The following is a 24,684-nucleotide window of genomic DNA, read 5'->3' as shown; positions in this document are numbered from 1 at the left end:
AGGACAAACAAAAACTGAAAGAATTTGCAAACACCAAACCAGCTCTACAGAAAATATTGAAAGGGGTCCTCTAAGCAAAGAGAGAGCTTACAGGTGGTAGATCAGAAGGGAACAGAGACAATAAATAGTAACAGTCATCCTACAGGCAATACAATGGCACTAAATTCATATCTCTCAATAGTTACCCTGAATGTTAATGGGCTAAATGCCCCTGTCAAAGACACAGGGTATCAGAATGGATAAAAAAACAAAACTTATCTATATGTTGCCTCCAAGAAACTCATTTTAAGCCCGAAGACACCTCCAGATTTAAAGTGAGGGGGTGGAAAAGAATTTACCATGCTAATGGACATCAGAAGAAAGCAGGAGTGGCAATCCTTATATCAGATCAATTAGATTTTAAGCCAAAGACTATAATAAGAGATGAGGAAGGACACTATATCATACTCAAAGGGTCTGTCCAACAAGAAGATTTAACAATTTTAAATATCTATGCCCCCAACGTGGGAGCAGCCAACTATATGAACCAATTAATAACAAAATCAAAAAAACACATCAACAATAATACAATAATAGTAGGGGACTTTAACACTCCCCTCACTGAAATGGACAGATCATCCAAGCCAAAGATCAGCAAGGAAATAGAGGCCTTAAACGACACACTGGACCAAATGAACATCACAGATATATTCAGAACATTTCATCCCAAAGCAACAGAATACACATTCTTCTCTAGTGCACATGGAACATTCTCCAGAATAGATCACATCCTCGGTCCTAAATCAGGACTCAACCGGTATCAAAAGATTGGGATCATTCCCTGCATATTTTCAGACCACAATGCTCTAAAGCTAGAACTCAACCACAAAAGGAAGTTTGGAAAGTACCCAAATACATGGAGAATAAACAGCATCCTTCTAAAGAATGAATGGGTCAACTGGGAAATTAAAGAAGTATTGAAAAAAATCATGGAAACAAATGATAATGAAAATACAACGGTTCAAAATCTGTGGGACACAACAAAGGCAGTCCTGAGAGGAAAATATATAGTGGTACAAGCCTTTCTTAAGAAACAAGAAAGGTCTCAGGTACACAACCTAACCCTACACCTAAGGGAGCTGTAGAAAGAACAAGAAAGAAACCCTAAGCCCAGCAGGAGAAGAGAAATCATAAAGATCAGAGCAGAAATCAATGAAATAGAAACCAAAAAACAATAGAACAAATCAATGAAACTAGGAGCTGGTTCTTTGAAAGAATTAATAAAATTGATAAACCCCTGGCCTGACTTATCAAAAAGACAGGAGAAAGGACCCAAATAAATAAAATCATGAATGAAAGAGGAGAGATCACAACTAACACCAAAGAAATACAAACTATTATAAGAACATACTATGAGCAACTCTACGCCAATAAATTTGACAATCTGGAAGAAATGGATGCATTCCTAGAAACATATAAACTACCACAACTGAACCAGGAAGAAATAGAAAGCCTGAACAGACCCATAACCAGTAAGGAGATTGAAAAAGTCATTAAAAATCTCCAAACAAACAAAAGCCCAGGGCCAGACAGCTTCCCGGGGAATTCTACCAAACATTTAAAGAAGAACTAATTCCTATTCTCCTGAAGCTGTTCCAAAAAATAGAAATGGAAGGAAAACTTCCAAACTCATTTTATGAGGCCAGCATCACCTTGATCCCAAAACCAGACAAGGATCCCATCAAAAAAGAGAGCTATTGACCAATATTCTTGATGAACACAGATGTGAAAATACTCAACAAAATACTAGCCAATATAAGATTCAACAGTATATTAAAAGGATTATTCACCACGTCCAAGTGGAATTTATTCCAGGGCTGCAAGGTTGGTTCAACATCCGCAAATCGGTCAATCTGATACAACACATCAATAAAAGAAAGAACAAGAACCATATGATACTCTCAATAGATGCTGAAAAAGCATTTGACAAAGTACAGCATCCCTTCCTGATCAAAACTCTTCAAAGTGTAGGGATAGAGGGCACATACCTCAATATCATCAAAGCCATCTATGAAAAACCCACCGCAAATATCATTCTCAATGGAGAAAAACTGAAAGCTTTTCCGCTAAGGTCAGGAACACGGCAGGGATGTCCATTATCACCACTGCTATTCAACATAATACTAGAGGTCCTAGCCTCAGCAATCAGACAACAAAAGGAAATTAAAAGCATCCAAATCAGCAAAGAAGAAGTCAAATTATCACTCTTTGCAGATGATATGATACTATATGTGGAAAACCCAAAAGACTCCACTCCAGAAGTGCTAGAACTTGTACAGGAATTCAGTAAATTGTCAGGATATAAAATCAATGCACAGAAATCAGTTGCATTTCTCTACACCAACAGCAAGACAGAAGAAAGAGAAATTAAGGAGTCAATCCCATTTACAATTGCACCCAAAACCATAAGATACTTAGGAATAAACCTAACCAAAGACGCACAGCATCTATACTCAAAAAACTATAAAGTACTCATGAAAGAAATTGAGGAAGACACAAAGAAATGAAAAAATGTTCCATGCTCCTGGATTGGAAGAATAAATATTGTGAAAATGTCTATGCTACCTAAAGCAATCTACACATTTAATGCAATTCCTATCAAAGTACCATCCATCTTTTTCAAAGAAATGGAACAAATAATGCTAAAATTTATATGGAACCAGAAAAGACCTCGAATAGCCAAAGGGATATTGAAAAAGAAAGCCAACGTTGGTGGCATCACAATTCCGGACTTCAAGCTCTATTACAAAGCTGTCATCATCAAGACAGCATTGTACTGGCACAAAAACAGACCCATAGATCAATGGAACAGAATAGAGAGCCGAGAAATAGACCCTCAACTCTATAGTCAACTAATCTTCAACAAAGCAGGAAAGAATGTCCAATGGAGAAAAGACAGCCTCTTCAATAAATGGTGCTGGGAAAATTGGACAGCCACATGCAGAAAAATGAAATTGGACCATTTCTTTACACCACACACATAAATAGACTCAAAATGGATTAAGGACCTCAATGTGAGAAAGGAATCCATCAAAATCCTTGAGGAGAACGCAGGCATCAACCTCTTTGACCTCTGCCGCAGCAACATCTTCCTAGGAACAATGCAAAAGGCAAGGGAATCAAGGGAAAAAATGAACTATTGGGATTTCATCAAGATCAAAAGCTTTTGCACAGCAAAGGAAACAGTTAACAAAATCAACAGACAACTGACAGAATGGGAGAAGATATTTGCAAACGACATATCAGATAAAGGACTAGTGTCCAGAATCTATAAAGAACTTAGCAAACTCAACACCCAAAGAACAAATAATCCAATCAAGAAATAGGCAGAGGACCTGAACAGACATTTCTGCAAAGAAGACATCCAGATGGCCAACAGACACATGAAAAAGTGCTCCATATCACTCGGCATCAGGGAAATACAAATCAAAACCACAATGAGATATCACCTCACACCAGTCAGAATGGCTAAAATCAACAAGTCAGGAAATGACAGATGCTGGCGAGGATGCAGAGAAAGGGGAACCCTCCTACACTGTTGGTGGGAATGCAAGCTGGTGCATCCACTCTGGAAAACAGCTGGAGGTTCCTCAAAATGTTGAAAATAGAACTGCCCTATGACCCAGCAATTGCACTACTGGGTATTTACCCTAAAAATACAAATGTAGTGATCCAAAGGGGCACGTGCACCCGAATGTTTATAGCAGCAATGTCCACAATAGCCAAACTATGGAAAGAACCTAGATGTCCATCAACAGATGAATGGATCAAGAAGATGTGGTATATATACACAATGGAATACTATGCAGCCATCAAAAGAAATGAAATCTTGCCATTTGCGACAACATGGATGGAACTAGAGCGTATCATGCTTAGCGAAATAAGTCAAGCAGAGAAAGACAACTATCATATGATCTCCCTGATATGAGGAAGTGGTGATGCAACATGGAGGCTTAAGTGGGTAGGAGAAGAATAAATGAAACAAGATGGGATTGGGAGGGAGACAAACCATAAGTGACTCTTAATCTCACAAAACAAACTGAGGGTTGCTGGGGGGAGGGGATTTGGGAGAAGGGGGTGGGCTTATGGACATTGGGGAGGGTATGTGCTTTGGTGAGTGCTGTGAAGTATGTAAACCTGGTGATTCACACACCTGTACCCCTGGGTATAAAAATATATGTTTTTAAAAAATAAAAAATTAATTAAAAACAACAACAACATACATCTATTCTTTTATAATTCTGGAGGCCATAAATCCAAAATGGGTTCCACTGGCCTGAAAGTATTAACAAGGCCATGCTCCCTCTAGAAACCCTAGGGGAGAATCTGTTTCCTTGCTTTTTTCCAGTTCCTAGTGCTTCATTTCTCACATTCTTTGACTTGTGGCCGCTACCATCTTCAAAGCAAATAGTGTAGCATCTTGATTCAGTGGTCACATTGCCCTCCTTCTGAGTGTTAAATCTCCATAAGATGTTATACCTCCTTCTTGTAAGAATAATTTCTATTGCATTTAGGGGCCACCTGGATAATCCAGGATCATCTTCTCCTAGAACTCTTAGTTTAATCACATCTGTGATATCCTTTTTTGCCTTAAGAGGTAACACTCACAACTTCTAGAGATTAAGACTTGGATATCTTCAGAGGCCATTATCCAGCCTAGAACAACACGGTTTAGGAAAAAATTCCAAATCCTTTGGCCTCTTTTTCATTCTTGTCCTTGAGTGATTGAATGTTGACAAAAACATAATCATTCACTTGGAATATTGGTCTGGAATTGGCAGTGGGATATGGAGGATATGCCAATCCCTCTATCCACTCCTGTGGCATTGAAAGAAGGAAGGAGAGAGATACTAAAACACCATTTGACCAAAAGATTAGTGATATGCCCACTACAGTTCATGTGGAAAGGAGAGAAGCCCTAAGCTGAAGGAAGTCCTGAAAACTTGGATGCAATGAAGAATGGATTTACAAAAGAGAGGTTGGTTCAGCCTCTGTCATAATGATCAGAAATTCTGAATGTAAAATAACTAGTTCCTGAAATTTTACAACATCATTGGCTCATCTTTTGCTCTATTACAGTTTTCTGCAAAATTTGGATTTTTATCTTCTTTTTATATTGTTCTATGCAACATAAGTACACAATGTACAATAATCAAATAGGCAATTAATTGTATTAAGGAATGATTATTAGTGAAAAAGTATTGCTAAAGGAGATCAAACATTTGGGAATTGAATTACAATGATCTTCCATAAGGCATTCATTTCATCTGGGCCAGAATAAAAACTGGAAATAAAATAGTGGCTTTTTATAAATACACAATTAAAAATCTGAAGAAATTATTTTAAGCTGATAAGCATAAGATGTTACCATATTGATAAATCTCCAGAATGGAAATGGGAGTTATCGACTTTAGAAACCCATGGTAAGATATTACTTTGAAGATGTTTGCATACTACATGTTTCCATCAAGGTCCTGGAATTGGACAGACAACACCATCAGTTGGTATGTTTGTGGAAGCCTTTTTGGTGAGGAAATGTTTGCAGTGGTGTAGACAGGGTTAAGGAAACCAACAGGAGGTGCTGAAGCATGCTTGAGGACTGGCAGCAGCTGAAAACCATTACCACCCACAGGCCTGAAGGGGAAGAAGAGGAAGGCTTTCCTAGAACCAGACCTGGCCAAGGCCTTGGGACACAAAGAATAATCATCACACCAGACAATAGCATATACTTTGGTAAGACTGGGAAACTTCAAGAACTAAAGTGTAAGCAGCTGTACTCCTTCTCCCACCAGTCACAGCATGTAAGATCTTGCCCTGAGGCATAAGAGTTGGCCACAATCCAGAATAAAGGTAATCTTTTTTGGAGATCACTTTTGAAAGATTGAGTGTATCCTCAATTTCAGGCAAACACAGGAACTAAGGTGCCTCTTAGCAGCCTTCCATTTCTCAGAGCTCTGATTGGTTTGACACAGACTGGAGAAGATTATAATAGCCTGAAGCATAGACTGTTCCATCTTGCCATCAACGCTGTACGAAATACAGAGCCTTACTCAGGCCCTAAGCCACAGTTTTAACTCCACCTAAGAGAGGAAGAGAATGGACCTATTTCTCACTTGTATAGCCCCGTGTGGAGGAAACTCAATACTGAGCGTGACTTAAAGTGAGCCTTGAATACAGAAGCTGGGAGGAACATACTCTTCCCTCAGGGCAGGAAATGATTCCTTTAGGACTTGACCCCCAAAGAGATATCCCTAGAAGTTGATATAAAAGCTTTGAACATCAGGGAGATTCAAATTAAAACCACATTGAGATACCACCTTACACCAGTTAGAATAGCCAAAATTAGCAAGACAGGAAACAACATGTGTTGGAAGGGATGTGGAGAAAGGGGAACCCTCTTACACTGTTGGTGGGAATGCAAGTTGGTGCAGCCACTTTGGAGAACAGTGTGGAGATTCCTCAAGAAATTAAAAATAGAACTTCCCTATGACCATGCAATTGCACTCCTGGGTATTTACTCCAAAGATACAGACCTTGTGAAAAGAAGGGCATCTCTACCCCAATGTTTATAGCAGCAATGGCCACAGACACCAAACTGTGGAAAGGACCAAGATGCCCTTCAACGGATGAATGGAGAAGGAAGATGTGGTCCATTTACACTATGTAGTATTATGCCTCCATCAGAAAGGATGAATACCCAACTTTTGTAGCAACATGGACAGGACTGGAAAAGATTATGCTGAGTGAAATAAGCCAAGCAGAGAGAGTCAATTATCACAAGGTAACACTTATTTGTGGAGCATAACAAATAGCATGGAGGACAAGGGGAGATGGAGAGGAGAAGGGAGTTGAGAGAAATTGGAAGGGGAGGTGAACAGTGAGAGACTATGGACTCTGAAAAACAACCTGAGGGTTTTGAAGGGGTGGCGGGTGGGAGGTTGGGGGAACCAGGGGTGGGTATTGGAGAGGGCACGGATTGCATGGAGCCCTGGGTGTGGTGCAAAAACAATGAATACTGTTACGTTGAAAATAAATTTTAAAAAAAAATTTAAAAAAAAGAAAAAAGAAAAGGAACAAATAAATAAATCGAAATTTCTCTTTTTTTTTAATTAAAAAAAAAAAAAGCTTTGAACAGGAAACACTCTTGCTAAAAGATTCCATACTTTCTAAATGAGAAATGTCAAGACTGGAATATTATTTTGAGTGTCATTATTATCATTTTTGCTGGAACAAACAAATCATTGCATATGGACTTTACAGCTGAACAGTATTTTCTGGCTTTTTAGTTCCTCTGTCAGTCCTGAAATAGGTCATTACAGAAGCAAATGAAACCCTTCATACAATCCAAAGGTTTGGAGGAGCCATCACCACCTATGCACTGGGCAGCAGGTCCTATGGGAAACATTCATTGTGAGCCACATGTGAATCAAAGTGGAAACCGACAGCTTTAGTTCTGGCTTTGGAACATATGGTGCGGTAAATTACCAGCAGACAATCTATAATTAAGGACACAGTTTCTCAATAATAATGCTTAAATGTGCATTACTCAGCTGCACATTACATTCTGGAATGGAGTCAGATATGGTCAAGCTTTGGTCTGAGGAAATACTGATGCTTTGGGGAGTGTAATGAACAGTCCCTGAATTATAAACGCCTTCCTCACCAACACCCCCCACCCCCCCAGCATCCAAGCAGCCAGCATAACTTTCTCATCCACATGTTTCATATCTTGTATTTTGTGACCCATCATCTTGGCCACAAGCAAATGGGATCAGGGCCTGGGGTCTGAGCCAACACTACTGATCAGTAGCCAATGGTCCAGCTTAGCCTGAGAACCCCACAGAGGCATGCTGCACTCAAGAGTGTCAGTGCAGTCCAATAACCTATTCTCTCTAGAAGCCTCAGTGAAAGCAGAAGCCAGGCAGCAGAAGCATCCAGGAGCAGACACAAACTGTGATAGAGAATGCAAGACAACAGTGAAGAAGGCAGTAGGATGTGACAGAGAAGCTGTAGCTTGGCATAAAGCAGAGCAATAGAAACTGAGGGTCCAGAATAGAGGTGTAATTAAAATAGAGAGCGAGAGGGGAGGGCGATGGGGGCCCGGTGTTGGTACAGCTCCTGCAGTGGCCCCAACAGCCAGGAGTGACACTTCACTTCTTTAGGCACCTGGCTATGAAATTGCAGGTGTCATTTCCCTATGCATCCCTACAAAAACTCTTATCCTGATGAAGTTTTTGTGAGATCACTGAGCAGGTGCTGTCTCTGAGTGTGTCTCTGTGCCTTGCAACTTAAAAAAAAAAAAAAAAAGACAAAAAACAGGTTCTGGGTTGAAACCGCATTGGTACAAAGGAAGGTCATCCCCATCAGGGATGTTCTTTTTGCACATGTAAGATAATGACAGAGGGGTATAGGGCCTGGAGAAAATTCAAAAACCAAAGCAGCATTCCATTTCAGCTCTGCCAAACCAGCTGAATATGGACCATGTGTCAGAATTGTGCTAAGACAAAATTGGTCACAATTTGGGAAAATCATTTCAAGTAACTTTTAAGAATCAGGAATGTTTATTGATTTTAATTCTTGCTGAGCATAGCACTACAATATTTGCATAAACACAACCTTGAGCACCAGAAATGCATTAGTGATCTTTGTACTTACCTATAAAACTTTTTTGGTGTGGTTAAGTTGAGGAAGCTTGGTGGGAAGGGACAGGGTTTGTGGGGGAAAGAGAGTGGAAATTACTGTGCAATTGACAAATTGTAAATTTATTGCTCATTATCCAATGGTTACCTTGGCAAGTATAATTAAATCATATTTTCCTCATTCAGTGCACCAAAACTTTTAGTTCTTATACAAAAATTAAGTGGATACTTAGCTCTGCTCAGCAAATGTTGGACAAAGGCAAAGAAAATGTGTCTAACAGTGCGACTATACCTCCAAATAGTGGGCAAAGCCAGAATGCAAAGACTAAATAAGAGCCAATGAGGCGTTATCTTCAGCCCCAGTGACAATTTGTAGTTGACACTTTCTAAGCAGCTCTGAAAACAGTTTATACCACCACTTCAGACTGCCTGAAGAATTAAGATCACAGATAGGTTTTATTTATTCTGTAGCTGTTGTAACCCTACCCAAACTATTTTTTCTCCCTCCTAGAAATCTTGGAGCTGTGAGTTTTATGCCAAGTTGCATGTTTCAAATAAAGTTCAATAAAGAAGGCCTAATTCAGATAACAAGAGACTCTCTGAGATTCTTTATACACCAGCTGTTAACTTTTGTGTTGAAATGCTGGTTGGATATTTGATGCTTTCCTTTAATTCAGAAAAGCATTTAAAGCACTTAGGGAAGCACTGGATTGATTTTCAATATGGGAATCCCATGTCGGCAGAGCAACTCAGAAATAGTTCAATAAAATTTTGTGAGTAAGTTTTCTGCTCTAGCAAGTAACTAAATGAACTGAAATATTGTAATGTTGTATCTCTTGATGTTTTGTCTTATTTTAAACATTAATGACTCTTTAATGTTTGCTCTTCCAGACTAGGGAAACTTTTTCTTAAGTTATCTGTAACTTACAGAGATAAAAATGTAGTCATTTGTAAACAAATCAAGGTATTCAACTCTTTCTCTCTATCTGAACCCTTTGAAACCAAAAGGTCTCAGCAAGTATTCTTTCTTCCATGGCAATAAGTCATTTGCATAAGTTCAATAATAATCTGTTCTCCTTGTAACAGGACACCATTGGAAACACTGGTTATTTTACCATGGCTTTGACTGGAATGGTATTTGAAAAGACTCAGATATGACTAGACAGATTAAAGGAACTAAGGTTGACTCTATAAAACCTGGAACTGTAAAGCTCTTTGGAACTGTTGGCCTGATACCTTGCTTACAGAGTTCCCAGCAGCCTCACCAGGTGAGTAAAGGATGTTACTTCCTGGCAGGTGCAGGACCTCAGGATTCTTTGGGGGCCTCAGGAAGAAGAATTCATCCAAATCGACAGGGATTGCAGGCATGTCTGATGGCAAGTATGTAGCTTGGCTTCTGGCCTGGAGAGGCTATTATAAGTTCAACCTAGAGATTCCTTACAAGAAGTTCCAGCAAGCATACTCTAAAAGATCTATATGATCACTCACTGTTCTTGCTGAGCTTATGTAAATAATTAGGCCAAGTTTGTTAAAACTGGACTTGATTTTCAAACAAATTAGTCCTGATTTGGCTAAAACGTGTGTTATTTTAGAGAGAAAAAATATGTTTTAATAACACACCTTTATGGATGTTAAATTCTATATTTGATTGTCTTTAAATGTTTGTTTACTAAAGCTAGACAACTTGAGGAAAGTTGCATGATAGCTCATTTAGACGATCTTGTTTTGCCAGTCAGTCAGCCCCAGATATAGGAAACTTCAGAAAATTGAAGGATTTGAAGGGAAGAATCTGACTGAGTTAGTGGGAATAGCAGAAAAGGTGTTTAACAACAGGGATGCACAAGACGATAAAAAACAGACCAAAAAAAAAAAAAAAACTGGTTAAGGTTTTGGCATTACATGAAGCGGAGAGGAGACAGGTAGGGGATAGTAAATGGAAGGAAAAGCCTAAGCATAGAGAAGGCAGGTGGGAAGACTTAGATTCAGATCAGTGCACTTACTGTAAGGATAAAGGACATTGGGCCAGGGAGTGCTCCAAAAGGAAGACAGCAACACTTGCCACCAGAGACTGAAGGGGCCATGGTTCAGAGCCCCTCCCCAAACCTTGGGTAAAAATTGAAGTGGAGGGGGAAATCAGTTGATTTTTTGGTGGACACGGGAGCCCAGTTTTCATCATTACTTAAACCTATGGGAAAACTATATGGAGAGGAAGTTTGGGTACAAGGAGCAAATGGCACAGAGAGACATAAATGGACAACAGAAAGGACTTTAAATTTGGCCTCGGGAGTAGTTAAACATCGATTTTTGGTCCTCCCTAATGCCCCATGTAATTTGATGGAAAGAGATCTCCTCCACAAGTTAAGAGCTGGCATTCAGTTCTCAGAAGGAGAGATGGCTGTAACCTTGAGACAACCCACTGTACAAGTGCTTATGGCAGCAGTAGATGAATACCTCCTTTACGAGCCAGTCTCAAAACCAGAGGAAACAAAAGGGAGGAGCTTTCTCCAAATCCTACAAGATGAGTTTCCCCAGGTTTGGGAAGAAGGGAAACCCCCTGGCTTGGCCAAGGAACAACCTCCAGTGGTGTTACAATTAAAGGCGACAGCTACGGCTATTCGCATTTGGCAGTACCCCCTTCCCCAGGAAGCAAAGGAAGGGAACAGAAAACATATTAACCATCTCTGAGGAGACGGGATCCTAGTTCCTTGCAAATCTCCATGGAACACATCTTTGCTGCCCATCATAAAGGCCAAGACTGAAGAGTACCGACCCGTCCAGGACTTGCAGGAAGATAATAAATGGGTTGAAGATATCCACCCGACGGTGCCTAAACCCTATACCCTACTCTCCTTCCTGGGCCCCAGAAGAACTGTGTATACCATCTTAGATCTCAAGGATGCATTTTTTCTGCATGTCTTTAGCAAAGGAATTCTCAGCACCTTTTTGCTTTTGAGTGGTCTGACCCACAGGAAGGATTCCAAGGCCAGCTCACCTGGACCAGACTTCCCCAAGAGTTCAAGAATTCACCCACTATCTTTGAAGAGGCCCTACATGAGGATTTGCATGAGTACAGAACTTCCAACCCAGGAGTCACTCTGTTACAGTACATTGATGACTTGCTAGTAGCCACTGAGGACTATGAGTCATGTTGCGGGAGACGAGAGCTCTCTTACAGGCTCTGCAGGAAAAGGGTATCGAGTGTCAGCAAAGAAAGCACAGCTCTGTCAGAGCCATGACACTTATCTAGGCTTTGATCTCCACGAGGGAGTGCGTACACTGTCTGAGTCCAGGAAACAGGTGATCACCCGATACCCCCACCCCACCATGTCCCGACAAGTAAGGGAGTTTCTTGGGCCGGTGGGCTACTGTAGGCTATGGATACCGCGGTTTGCAGAGATTGCCCTACCTCTACGAACTGACAAAAGGAGGGCTCACTATGATAGAGTGGACAGATGAGACAGAAGGAGCATTTCTGCCTTACTGCCTTACAAACAGCCTTACTGATTGCCCCAGCATTGGCCATCCCAGATGTTACCAAGCCCTTCCAATTGTATGTGGATGAAAAATCAGGGGTGGCCAAAGGAATTTTAACTCAGACTCTGGGGCCTTGGCGAAGGCCAGTGGCCTATGTTAGCAAGAAACTAGATCCAGTAGCAGCTGGTTTCCCCCCTTGCCTTTGCATAAATGCCGCCACAGCCCTCCTGATCAAGGATGCAAGTAAATTGACTTTGGGTCAAAAATCTCATCTTGACCACCACTCACACTTTTGAGGGCCTTCTCTGGACTCCACCCGACTGATGGATGATGAACACCCAAGTGACAGGGTATCAGGCCCTCCTCCTCAACGAACCAAGAGTGACTATCCAGCCCCCAATGGTGCTAAATCCAGCCACACTGCTGCCAAAGGAGCTGGCTGACCATCCACACGACTGTGCAGAGGTCCTAACCCAAGTCACAGGAATAAGGCCGCATCTCAGAGACATTCCCCTCCCAGATACTGAGAAGACTCTGTTCACAAATGGGAGTAGCTACATAGTCGATGGAAAGAGGTATGCAGGGGCTGCAGTGGTTTCTCCTGAGCAGGAACTCTGGGCAGCAGCCCTGCCACATGGAACTTCGGCACAAAATGTGTAACTGATTTCACTCACTAAAGCACTGCAGATGGCCAAAGGTAAAACCACCAACATCTCTATGGACAGCAGGTATGCCTTTGCTATTCTCCACATACATGGGGCTATTTATAAAGAAAGGGGCCTATTAACAACATAATGAAAAGGAATTAAAAAAAGAGGAGAAATATTGGCTCTCCTCCAGGCTATTTGGGACCCAAAAGAGATGGCTGTTATGCATTGCTTGGGACACCAAAAGGGGACTGATCTGATTTCAAAAGGAAACCAAATAGCAGATCAAGCCACAAAGCAAGCAGCCTGAGAAACAGTGCAAGAACTGGTTATACTCCTGGCTCCAGCCCTACCAGAAAAACTGAACTATTCAGAAGAAGATTTAAAGTATTTACAGAAATGGGTTAAATTGGACTATGAAGGGGACTGGGCTAAGACTAAAACAGGAAAAATAATTCTTCCTCGAAAACTAGGTAAGAAGTTAGTAGACCAAATACATCAGGGTACTCATTTGGGGATATGCAAACTCAAAGACCTTATAGGCAAGCAATTCCAGGTTTCTAAATTAGGGCGTATGGTTCAGGGTGTAGTTGATAGATGTGCTCAATGCCAGGCAGTTAATATGGAAAGAGCTAAAATGGGAAGAGGGAAAAGAGAAAGAGGTAAGGAACCAGGAATTTATTGGGAAAAAGATTTTACAGAAATGAAACCCAGAAAATATGGGCACAAGTATATGTTGGTTTTTGTGGATACTTTTTCAGGCTGGGTGGAGGCTTTTTCTGCCAAACATGAGGTGGCAGGACTGGTGGCCAAAAAGCTACTAGAAGAAATAATTCCTAGGTTTGGGCTGCCTCTCGCGATTGGGTCAGACAGTGGCCCTGCATTTGTGAGTTCAGTCTCACAGGCATTGGCCAAGGCTGTGGGCACAAACTGGAAACTACATTGTGCCTATTGGCCCCAGAGTTCCGGATAAGTAGAAAGAATGAACCGGACTCTTAAAGAGACCTTGACAAAACTAATTCTGGAGACTGGCGGTAGATGGGTGGGTCTCCCTCCTTTCACCCTCCTCAGGGCATGATGTACACACTATTTAAACAAGGTGACCCCATTTGAAATAATGTTTGGGAGACACCCCCCTCCCCGCTCTGTCCTCGGCTATAGGAGGTTGCCCTAGCAGAAATGACTGATCAGTCTGTACTCCAGTCACTGCAGGCATTAGTCTGTCTTAAAAAAGCCCATGCAGGGATCTGAACTGCCCACACTGGGACAGAGATGGTGGTACAACCACATCATTACCAACCCAGGGACTTGGTTTGAATATGTCACTATCAAGTGGGGAACTTGGAGCCTCGCTGGAAGGGACCGTTTAGTGTTATCCTAACCACCCCCATGGCAGTAAAAGTAGAAAGCATTAGGGCCTGGGTTTATGTGGGTCACGTCAAATGAGCCAAGAGTAAGGACACCCCCCAGAGATGGAAGCTGCAGCCAACAGACCCCTTTGACCATGGACTAAATCTAAGACCAAAAAAAAACCTGTGAGTTTATTGTTTCTCCTATTGTTACCTGTTTAGGTAAAGTATAAGTGGGAAATTAGATGAATGGAATTGGGAAAAATGAGCCGACTGTGCACTAATGTCATTTGTACCAAAGAAAATCAGAGCGATAAAATGTTAGTCTTACATGCTCAATATAATATAGAACTAGCTGAAAAGTCAAGGATTTGACTAATCTTCAAAGAAAAGGGGAGGAATGTAAGGGCCTGGTTGGCCAGAGGGAGCCATTTTGATGCAGTAAACTTGTATTGACCCTGCCCTTCCCAGAGGAATTTGCTTGCAAAGCCTAGATACAAGGGTGGGGCAGGCTGGATGAAGACATCCAATCAGTGGGGCGCGTGTATATCCACTAGGGTGAATTGAAACTCTATTGGCCACCTGTGTATAGCCCGGCTAAACTACCTCTATAAAAGTATGTCTGTGAGGCTGGGAAGGATTGCCCCTTTGCAAGAGATGGCCCTGACTTGTCAGTATGATTCTCAATGCTTGGCACAAAATAATGCTTTGCTTGACCTTCGCTTTGTATCAGTCTCTCTCCTTTGATTACAAACCCTAACAATTTCAGCTGGTGATACAGATTCCTTTGAGATTCTATATGAATTTAGAATGGATTTTTCTAATTTTGGGGGTGGGGATTTTGATAGGGATTACATTAAACCTGTGGATCACTTTGGGTGGTATTCATGTCTTAAAAATGTTAAGCCTTCCAATCCACAAAAAAGGCATGTCTTTCCAGTTGTCTTTGAATTCTTTCAGCAACATTTTATAGACTTCAAAATAAAAGCCTTTCAGCTTCTTGGTTATATTTATATTCTGAGTATTTTATTCTTTATGATGCTATCGTAAATGAGACTTCTTTCTTTTAAGATCTATTTATTTATTTGAGAGAGTCGTGAGAAGGGGCAGAGGGAGAGAATCTTTCAAGCAGACTCCCCACTGAGTGTGGAGCTGAACATGGGGCTCAATCCCGGAACCCTGAGAGCGTGACTTGAGCCAAAAACAAGAATGAGGTGCTCAACTGACTGAGCCACCTAGACACCCTTCCTGACTGAGTTTTCTTAACATCATTTTTACACTGTTCATTGTTAATATACGGAAACTCTATTGATATTTGTGTGCTGATTTTATATCTCACAACTTTGTTGAATTCACTTTTTCTAACAGTTTCTTTGTGGAAGTGAATTTACAAGGTTTTCTATGTATATAAGGTCATCTCGTCTTCAGACAGAAAAAAAATTTCTTCTTCCTTTACAATTTTGATGCCCTTATTATAATTATTATTTTCTTATTTGGTCGCTCTGGCTAGGACTTCAAGCACCTCTGTTGAACAGAATACCATTTGCTTTTATTTTATTTTATTTTTTATTTTTATGTTTTGTAAAGACCTGAGTCAGTGTGGCCAAAGGAATCTGGAAGCTATAGAAGAATTTTAAAAGTATCTGACAAGTGTTATACAGGAAAAGTGTTATGTGTAAGGACAGACTTTCAACACTGATGAGACCAGCTTGTTTCACAAGGATCCTGGAAAACAAACCTATGTAACACAAATTGTGTTTCAGTTGATGAAAATGTTTTGAACAGAGACTCATAGAAACTTAACCCTATATTCTGTGACCCACACCACAAAGTAATAGTTCAGTGTTCCCTAATTCAGTGCTCACAAGTTTATAGTATATAACTACCATGAATAATGAGAATTGATTATTCTCTCCAATATTATTGCCATATGGTCTCCATTTCCACTAATATATATATATTGGACTCTGGCCCTGGTTCCTGACAGAGAGTTCCTGAAACTGTTGTAATTTCCCAAGTGATAAGAGCACTAGGAGCATTCGTTCTAATATTTGGTCTTTGACACTGGTTCCTTACACAGAGCTCCTAAATCCTTTGGAATTTTCTGGCTCCTGGATAAGGACTGGTTGCCAGGAAGATGCTCAGAACTTTTAGCCCAAGCCCCAACCCCAAGGAACAGAAGAGGGGCTAGAAATTGAGTTTACAATTAATCATACCTATGTGATGAAGTCCCCATAAAAATCCCAAAGGTATGAGATTCAGGGAGCTTTCAGGTTGGTATACACAACCACATGTTGGAAAAGTACTCAACTCCATAGGGATAGAAGCTCCTATGCTTAGGACCCTTCCAGACCTTGTCTTATGGAGCTCTTCATCTGGCTGCTCATCTACATCCTTAATCATATACTATTTTTATAATAAACACAATAAATGCAAGTAAGAGTTTTCTTGAGTTTAGTGAGTTTTTCTAGGGAATAATTGAATTCAAGGGGGGAGGGGAAATCATGGGAACCTCTGTTTGTAGCTAAGTTATGGGTAACATGGGGACCTTTTACTTTGCAATTGACAAGTTGAAGTTGGGTGCAGTTGTTTGTAACTGAACCCTTAAATTGTGGAGTCTGCATTAATTCCAACTAGTATTAAAATTGAATTAAACTGTAGGATACTCAACAGGCATTGCAGAGAATTGCTTGGTTTGGGAAGCACACACACACACACACACACACACATACCTGGTATCAGAAGTGCTGTCAATAAGGTAGAAGAGTAATGAGAGAGAAGAAGCACACAGAAGGAGTGTTGTTTTATCCTCCATGCTCAAATCCTCAGGGAGACACTCTCTCTCTCTGGACCCCCAACTCTAGTGTACCTGAGGTATTCTTCTTCTTGTTAATGCACCGTGTGTACACCTTTCTCTCAGCATTTATCTCAGCAATCAATTTGTTGATTTTTTCTGTTTTCCCCATCCATTTTTAAGCTGTTGAGATGCAAGTTCCATATATATATCAAATAGTTTCAATGTATTAAATTAACAGTTTGTCTCCTTAAATATTTTAATAATTTCTTTACCCCCCCTTTCTTTTGAATTTGAGCTATCTATAATAAAATGTTGCTGAACAAAAATAAACTGCAGCTTAGTCCAAATGGAATAATTAAAAATTTGGAAAAAGCCATCTGAATTAATGTGTTTCTACTGTGCTCAGAATAATTCTAGAATATTAGAGCCAGGAGAAATCCTAACTTATTTACACTTCCATTAGCTCTTCCAGGTTAGCTAAGAAGATAGGAAGGATAAAGATCTGAAACAGCGATCGGGGGCCAGAAAGGAAGGTCATGTGAGGAGAGTGCCATGTCCAGCATCTGAGAGCAGCTCTGTGATTAAACAGCTCCAAGCTGTCTTCTTATGAACAGGCATACACTGCTGCCAGAGCTGGAACTACTGTTATAGAGCCATTGCTCTAGTGGCTACTTATGCCCAGCTTGTCGTGAGCCACTATTTCTATCACTACTCTCTCTGCCTACTTTATGCTCCTGCTCCTGCCTAGAAGTCCAAGTGCTAATGCTCTCTACAAGCCTAAAACTCAAATCAAACCAAATTCCACAGATTCAGGTTTCTTAAGATAGCTACTCTCCTTCCTGCCTCATGGAGATCTTGTGCATGCCCACCTACGATGATGCTGGTCACCCTGTAAATTAGTTGCCTTTTGGACAAGCACTTCCTTTATGAGTTATAATGGTGAGAAGGTATGATCCAGCTTCATAGAGGTCCTAAGAGTGTGGAATGAGCTCAAGTTACACCACTGGGAACTCTTCCTCCTTCCCTTTACAGAGGCAGAAAGTGAAACCTAAATAGTTAGATGATCACTGCAAGAAGGATTCCATTCAAAGCCTACCCTGAAGCACATTGTCTCCTCATAATAAGAAACTATCTCTTTGTCTCAGTCCTTTTGACCTATTCCAAATGTTTGGGTTAAGCCCACAAGGGCTGAATTAAGAGACACATCAGGTTTATGGAATGTGTAAACATATTGCCAATGTATGTTTTATTTAGAATTATTTAGGCTTAAAAATTAAGGATGGTTATGATTTCTGGATTGGTATGTAAGGACATTAGAGGGTCACTGCTTTATCTTAACATCAGATACAAAACTAAACAAACTGAAAAATCAACACCTTTTTTTTTTTTTTTTTTTTTGGATCTTTAAGAGGATTAAGGTCGTGGGGCAAACTTTCCACCAAAATTGGACAGACAGAGAATTACAATATACAGGAGTAGAAACCTCCCCAGGAACCAGTAATAGGGTCAAAAAATCTGAGTGTATTGGTAAATTGCTGGAGGCTAGGCCTGTACAAATCTTGGAATTAAGGGCTTTAGGGGAAACCAGTCATAGGTGACTGCCACACTTTTGTGACCCTACCGTTAGGAGCTTGACTGGTGCTCACAAGAAATATCACAGTAAATTCCCTTCATGTTTCTGGCAGGGAGAGGGGAAAGGCATTTGGACACATGCCAGAACACTCTACTCTTCTTAACATGGTCTATCTTCTGGAAAAACTCAACTGAATATCTTCTGAAAAAACCAGAGCCTAACCTGCTGGGATTTTCTCTGAGCCTATTTGACCTAAGGAGGAAAATACCCAACTTAAGTCTTTGTGGAGTTAAACAAACAAACAAACAAACTTGTGATGTTCACAGTCCAGAGGCATAGGCACACTAAAAGACTGAGACCTAACCATTGCACTATAGAATGCTTCCCTTTCACTAGAACTACAACTACATTACCAAAGGCCTACTTACTGTTGTTCATTTTACCTAGCACATCACATCCAGTAATCAAGAGAAAATTACAAGGCATATTAAAAGGCAATAAACACAGTTTGAAGAGAAAGAGCAAGCACCAGAACTGGACATGACAGGGATGTTGGAATTTTCAGACAGGGAATTTAAAGCAATGAGGACTGGACATCAGAAGAAGACAACAGAGTAGGAAGTTCCTAAACTAATCCTTCAACCTCTGGATACAGCTAGGAAACACCAACATCAGAGTAAATAATCCAGAAAATGACCTGAAGATTAGCACAAGACTCCCCACAGCTAAATGTAGAGACAAGCCCACATTCAAGACAATAGGAAGGAAAGAGACATAGTAGGGAGTCAAATGGACCTGTGAGACTGTCTGCAAGAGGGAGGGATGTTGTGGGCTCAGGGAGGGGAGAGGAACAGACCCCACACCAGGCATCCCAGGCATGGGAGATCCTGACTGAGAAAACAAATCAGCATAATATTTGGCTGTGAAAACCAGAATGGGCAAAGAATCAGTTCCACTTGGAGCTTTAAAATCAGCAGCTTGGTTCTAGGAGAGCCAGAGATAGCACAACAAATACCGCTCCTGTGATACAGCACAGAAGTAGCAGTTTGAAAAATGCCTAGAGTACACAGGACGATTGACTGATTGATTTCTTAATCTCAGAGCATGTGCTGGAGGCAAGGATTTTGGGGAGACTTCACCAAATACAAAACAGCTGGCAAGTATCATTTTGCTCCCCTGCACCCCAGCGTAAATAAGGGGACACCTGAGGGAACTAGCACAGATTAATACTCTAGAACTAGCTTGCAAACAGTATGCCTTGTCCACACACAGTTCTGTGAAGCCATACCTTCCATCCCAACCTGACACCCCAGGAGTTTTCCCAAGCAGCTGCAGGTCCTGTCCTGCAGCAGGCCAGCTCTAACCTTGATAGAAACATGTATCCTGCCCTTACATTCTGCAGACCTGCTCCCACCAATACAATCTTGGCTGGAGACCATCAAAAGCAGTATTACAAGCCTAGCAGTGTGCAAGCAGCCCAACAGCAGCCAGAACCACTCTAAAGTGATTCCTCCCCTAGGAAGAGAAGATAACCACACACACCAGTTCCACTGTGGACCCAGCAATGAGCTAGGGCCAGACATCTGGTATGACTGCAGGCCCCATCCACCAATGAAAACTTCTCAGGGAAAACACAGGAAAATCACCCCGCAGTTTGGTGTTACCGCATCTTTAGAAATGTCTGGTCTGACAACATGATTTTAAGGAGCTTCCACACTAACCCACTAAAAACTCAAAACCTGTACATAAATGTATCTGTGTCCTTATGGAAGCAGTGGGGCTGCCAAGGGGGTAGAAGTGACTGCAGTGGTCTGATATTGACACTTTACAGGCTTATAAGAGGTGTTCTCATCTTGCTTCTTTGAAGGCCCCTTCCCATTTATGGTGGTCCTTCACACTTCTGTTTTACTTGAATGATTTCCCCAAACCAAAGGGTTTAAAACAACATTGATAATCTGATATGGTTTCTGTGGGCCAGCCATCCAGGTGCAACTGGATGGGACAAGGAAAAAAGAAATGTCAATGATTTCAAGAAGTTTAAACCTACCAAGTATTAGAACACCATCTCTTCTACACTAATTCATTCTCGTATTAATCCTCAGTCTCCCAAAGCAGACAGAAGGCATCTGGTCCAAGAGGGGTTCTGGGCAGCCAAGAAGTCCAATGGCCAGGTCCCAGACTTTCAACTCATATAATTTCTGTGCTTTCTCTAGGGACACCAGGGAACTTCTGGGCTCTTTCTCTGCCTTCTAGGAGGCTCTACGGGGCTGGGTCTAGTGCTCTCAGCCGACTTGTACCACACTGCCAGTTGTTTCCTCCTGCATTTGCCAAATATATCAGCACGGGAGGATCAAGTGAGGACATGTCCTCTCAGAGAGATACATGGTGAACAGATAGAGGTCCTCTTTCTTACATTGTTCACCCTAATCTTTCAGTAGTTTCTACCATCTCTTGATTTCCCTGGAATTTCAACCCCAGGAGAGGGGGGTGGGGTGGGTCAGAAGCCAAAAATTCGGCTTCACGCTTCTGTTTTACTTATATCCCCAAACCAAAGGGAACAACATTGATAATCTGATATGGTTTCTGTGAGCCAGCCATTCAGGTGCAACTAGCCAGGTACCTGTGGCTCAGGATCTCTCACAAGGCTGCAGTCAAGATGTCATCTGGCTCTTCAGTCATCTCAGGGCTTTTCAGGGGAAAATCTTCTTTTGAGCTCACTCAGGTGGCTGTTAGCAGCCAGAGGTTCTTTATTGCTATAAGCAGGAAATATTCATTCCTTGCCACATGGGCCTCTCCATAATTTAGCCCACAACAAGCAGCAGGCTTCCCTAGGAACAGAAGAGGGAGGGACGGAGGGAGGGAGAGCAAGCTCAAGAGGAGACTGGTCTCTTTGTCAACTAACTTCAGAAGTGACATCCTATCACTTTTCCCCATTCCGTCCTTTAGAAGTGAGTCAGTCGTTCCTAACTGCATTCAAGAGGTAGAGTATGCAACACAAAACTATGTGTACCAAAGATGGGAATCATTGGAGACCCTTAAAGGCTGCCCTCCATAATTTGGTGGGACTTTACCTTTGCTAGCCACCACGAGAATCTTTGCATCCTTACTAGAACATGAACTAGGAGAATATTTTATCAAGCCCTTCTGGGATCCTGCAAGCAGCTTGCCTAGAAGTTCCTTGCACAAGGGTGCCTGTGTGCTCCGTAAGTTCAGCGTCTGACTCTTGATTTTGGTTCAAATCGTAATCCTATGAGCTGTGAAATCCAGCCCAACATCCACTTCTGCACTTGAGTGGAAAGGCTGTCTAGGTAACTCTCTCCCTCCGCCCCTCTCCCACTTGTCTGTGTGTGTCCTCTCCCTTTTTGTCTAGTAGTAGAAGTAGGAGGAGTAGTAGGAGTAGAAGCTTTTTGCATAGCAGTTCATAATGAGACAACCCTGGTTTGGAATGGGAGCTCTGAAATTCACTAGCTGTGTGATCTTGGGGCAAATTGTTTCCCCTCTCTGAACCTCAGTCATATATGACACACTGGGTTATTGGGACAATTAAGTGAACAGTAAAAGACATTTCAAACCCTTCATTCTATTCATTCTATTAAGGCATAGAATCCCTTAATAAAATCAATTCTCAGTAGAAGTAGTATCAGCAATTTGATATTTTTATTTTTTGTATGCTTCACATTGAAAAATACTCTCTCACATGCTATAGGGAATATGTAGCATTAGTACAATAATGGGGTGGATCTCCAGTAAAAGGAGCAATGGGTATGGCTTAAGGGGTAAGCACAGGAGCTTTTGGGCTCTGGTTGTGAGTGTTGGTGGCTGCTAGGAAAGGGAATCAGACCTGCAGGGGACCCAAGAACTTGGGAGTCTGGCCAGTGCACCCTTGCTCCCTTCTTGGGCTCCTGGGGATTCAGGGGAGCCTTTGGCCCTTGTGGGCTGTGCCCAGAAGAGCAGGAGCAGGAGCAGGAGCCCTCCCCCCCCCCCCAGAGACAGGCTGGACCCTGGGCCCAGAGTTGGCCAGCTTCTGCCTGAGGCAGTGCTTTTGTGCCTGGAGCCTTTGGAACTCCCTCTCTGGCCACAGAACAGCTTTCTGGCTCTCCTTACTTCTGTTGTCCACAGGAGGTGCTCACGGTCATGCAAAGAGGAGATTTTTCCACCCCTGGCGGTGCAGGTCCTAGCCCATGGACCTGTAGAGGCCTAAGTCCCAGTGGGCAGCAGCCGCCTTCTTGTGCACCTTGGCAAGTTCCTTATTCACTTGCAGGCAGCGTGCCTTCACCTCCATCACCTTCCTCTTCAGGTGTTTGATGTGCTTTTCCCATAGCTTAGGCTCTGCCTTCAGCTTCAGGTGCAACTTCTGAATCTCACTGTTCAGGAGGAGGGTGTTTGGCAGGTGAAAAGATCTCTGCTCAGCCTGGTGGATAATTTTGTTCCTTGAGAGCTCTTCATGCCTCTGATGTGCCTTCTTCTGGGCCCTGGAAGGCTTTCCTTTGTTCACGAGGGTCCCGCCTGAGGGCACATGGTCAGTGGAGGAGGAGCCAGTCTCCACCTGCCTCCTTGAGCCCCCACGTTCTAGATGATCTCTAAGCAGCTCCAGCAGATGCATCAACTTCAGTAGGATCTGGCTGAGGGTGTGGTGTTGGCTCTGGCCCTCACCGGTGGCCTGAACCCACACTCCTCCATCAGGAAGCTTGGGCCCGCCTGCAAATCAGTGCGTGGCAACAGGAGCTGACAGTAGCTGGGGTGGGGGGGTGAATCCCTCTATTATATACCTGAAACAAATACAACACTAGATGTCAATTTATTGGAATTAAAATTTTAAAAATTAAAAAAATAAAAAAATATCAAAAGGAGAAAGATAACAAATATCCAAACACTTAGAAAGAAACATTCTACATTATCAAAGATAAAAGATAATATCTCAATGTGCTGAACTGAAGGAAAATTAAATACAACATATTAAAATTTGTGGGACACAGCTAAATCAATGGATAGCCAAATTTATAGCACTTAATGCATATGTTAGAAAGGAGGAGGGGCATCATTCAGAAGGAGGGGTGGCTCAGTCAATTAGTCCAATTCTTGATTTTGACTCAGGTCATGATCATTCTCGGTGTTGTGAGACTGAACCTGCATTGTGCTGGTGCTGGGCATGGAGGCTGCTTAATAATCTCTCTCTCTTTCTCTCTGCACCCCTTCCCTGTCTCTCTCTCCCTCCCATCTAAAAAAAAAAGAGTCTCAAAACAACAAGCTCTCAGCTTAAGAACCTAGAAAAAATAGAGAAAATAAACTAAAGAATAAAACCAAAAGAATCCTTCTACCCAATTTCAAGATCTATAGCTACAGTAATCAAGAGTGTGGGGTGTTGGTGAAGGGATAGACAAATGGAACAGAATAAAGTTAGTGAAGTGGAAGAGGATCAAGGACCCAAAAGAGACCGACACCAATATGTGCAATGGGGTTTTGACAAAGGTAAAAAGCAGTTCAGTGGAGGCGTGACAGCGTTTTGAATAAATGGTGCTAGAACAAGTGGACTTGCATAGCCAAAGAAGAATAAGGAGAAGAAGAGGGAGGGGGAGAGATGAGGAGGTGGTGGAGGATGAGGACCACAATCTAAGTGGCATACCCTATACAAAACTTAGCTCAGGGTGCCTGGATGACTCAGCTGGTGAGGCAGCCAGCTCTTGATTTCAGCTCTTGTCATGCTCCCAGGGTCCTGGGACAAAGTCAGGCTCTAAGCTTACTGGTGAGTCTGCTTAAGGATGCTCTTTGCCCTTCTCCCTCCACCCCATCCCCTGCTCATGTGCATGCTCATTCTCTCTCAAAAAAAAAAAAGAAATTTTAAAAATTAACTCATAATTATTTACTGCCTTACATCTAAAGTGATAAAGGAAAAAATGGGAGAAATTTTCCAGAATGTAAAGCTAGGTAAAGAATCCTCCATTTGGACATCAAACCATTTTCCATAAGGGAAAAGTTGATTAATTGGACATTATCCAACAATCCGGATTATAAATCTGAACTGTGTGAAAGACCCTGTTAAGAAGACACAAAAGACAAGCTACAAACTGGGAGAAAATATGTGTAAACCACATACCTGATAAAAGACTCCTGTCTGAAGTATAAAAACTCAAAATTTGTCCCCCAAATAAGAAAGCAAGCAATCCAG

At 41.8% G+C, this 24,684-nt stretch overlaps 1 protein-coding gene across 7 annotated transcripts in view; it reads right to left on the bottom strand.

The window, feature by feature from the left end:
* The window catches only part of LOC309857187 (phosphatidylinositol 3,4,5-trisphosphate-dependent Rac exchanger 2 protein-like), a 73,843-nt gene that overhangs the window by 9,408 nt on the left and 39,751 nt on the right, over positions 1 to 24,684 (bottom strand). For 5 of the 7 annotated variants that reach the window (XR_014307520.1, XR_014307521.1, XR_014307522.1 and 2 more), the window contains one exon: positions 23,231 to 23,287. Coding sequence is in view for 2 of the 7 variants with exons in the window: in XM_082750002.1 (XP_082606128.1) it covers positions 23,231 to 23,287 (57 nt within the window). In the remaining 5 variants the exon portion in view is untranslated. Of the gene's footprint in view, positions 1 to 23,207; positions 23,288 to 24,684 lie in introns of those variants that run through there. The other 2 variants (XM_082750003.1, XM_082750001.1) reach the window with 2 other exon arrangements.

Source organism: Mustela nivalis, assembly GCF_964662115.1.
Source record: "Mustela nivalis genome assembly, contig: HAP1_SCAFFOLD_475, whole genome shotgun sequence".
NCBI lineage: Eukaryota > Metazoa > Chordata > Mammalia > Carnivora > Mustelidae > Mustela > Mustela nivalis.
This window is presented reverse-complemented; position numbering and strand designations above follow the sequence as displayed.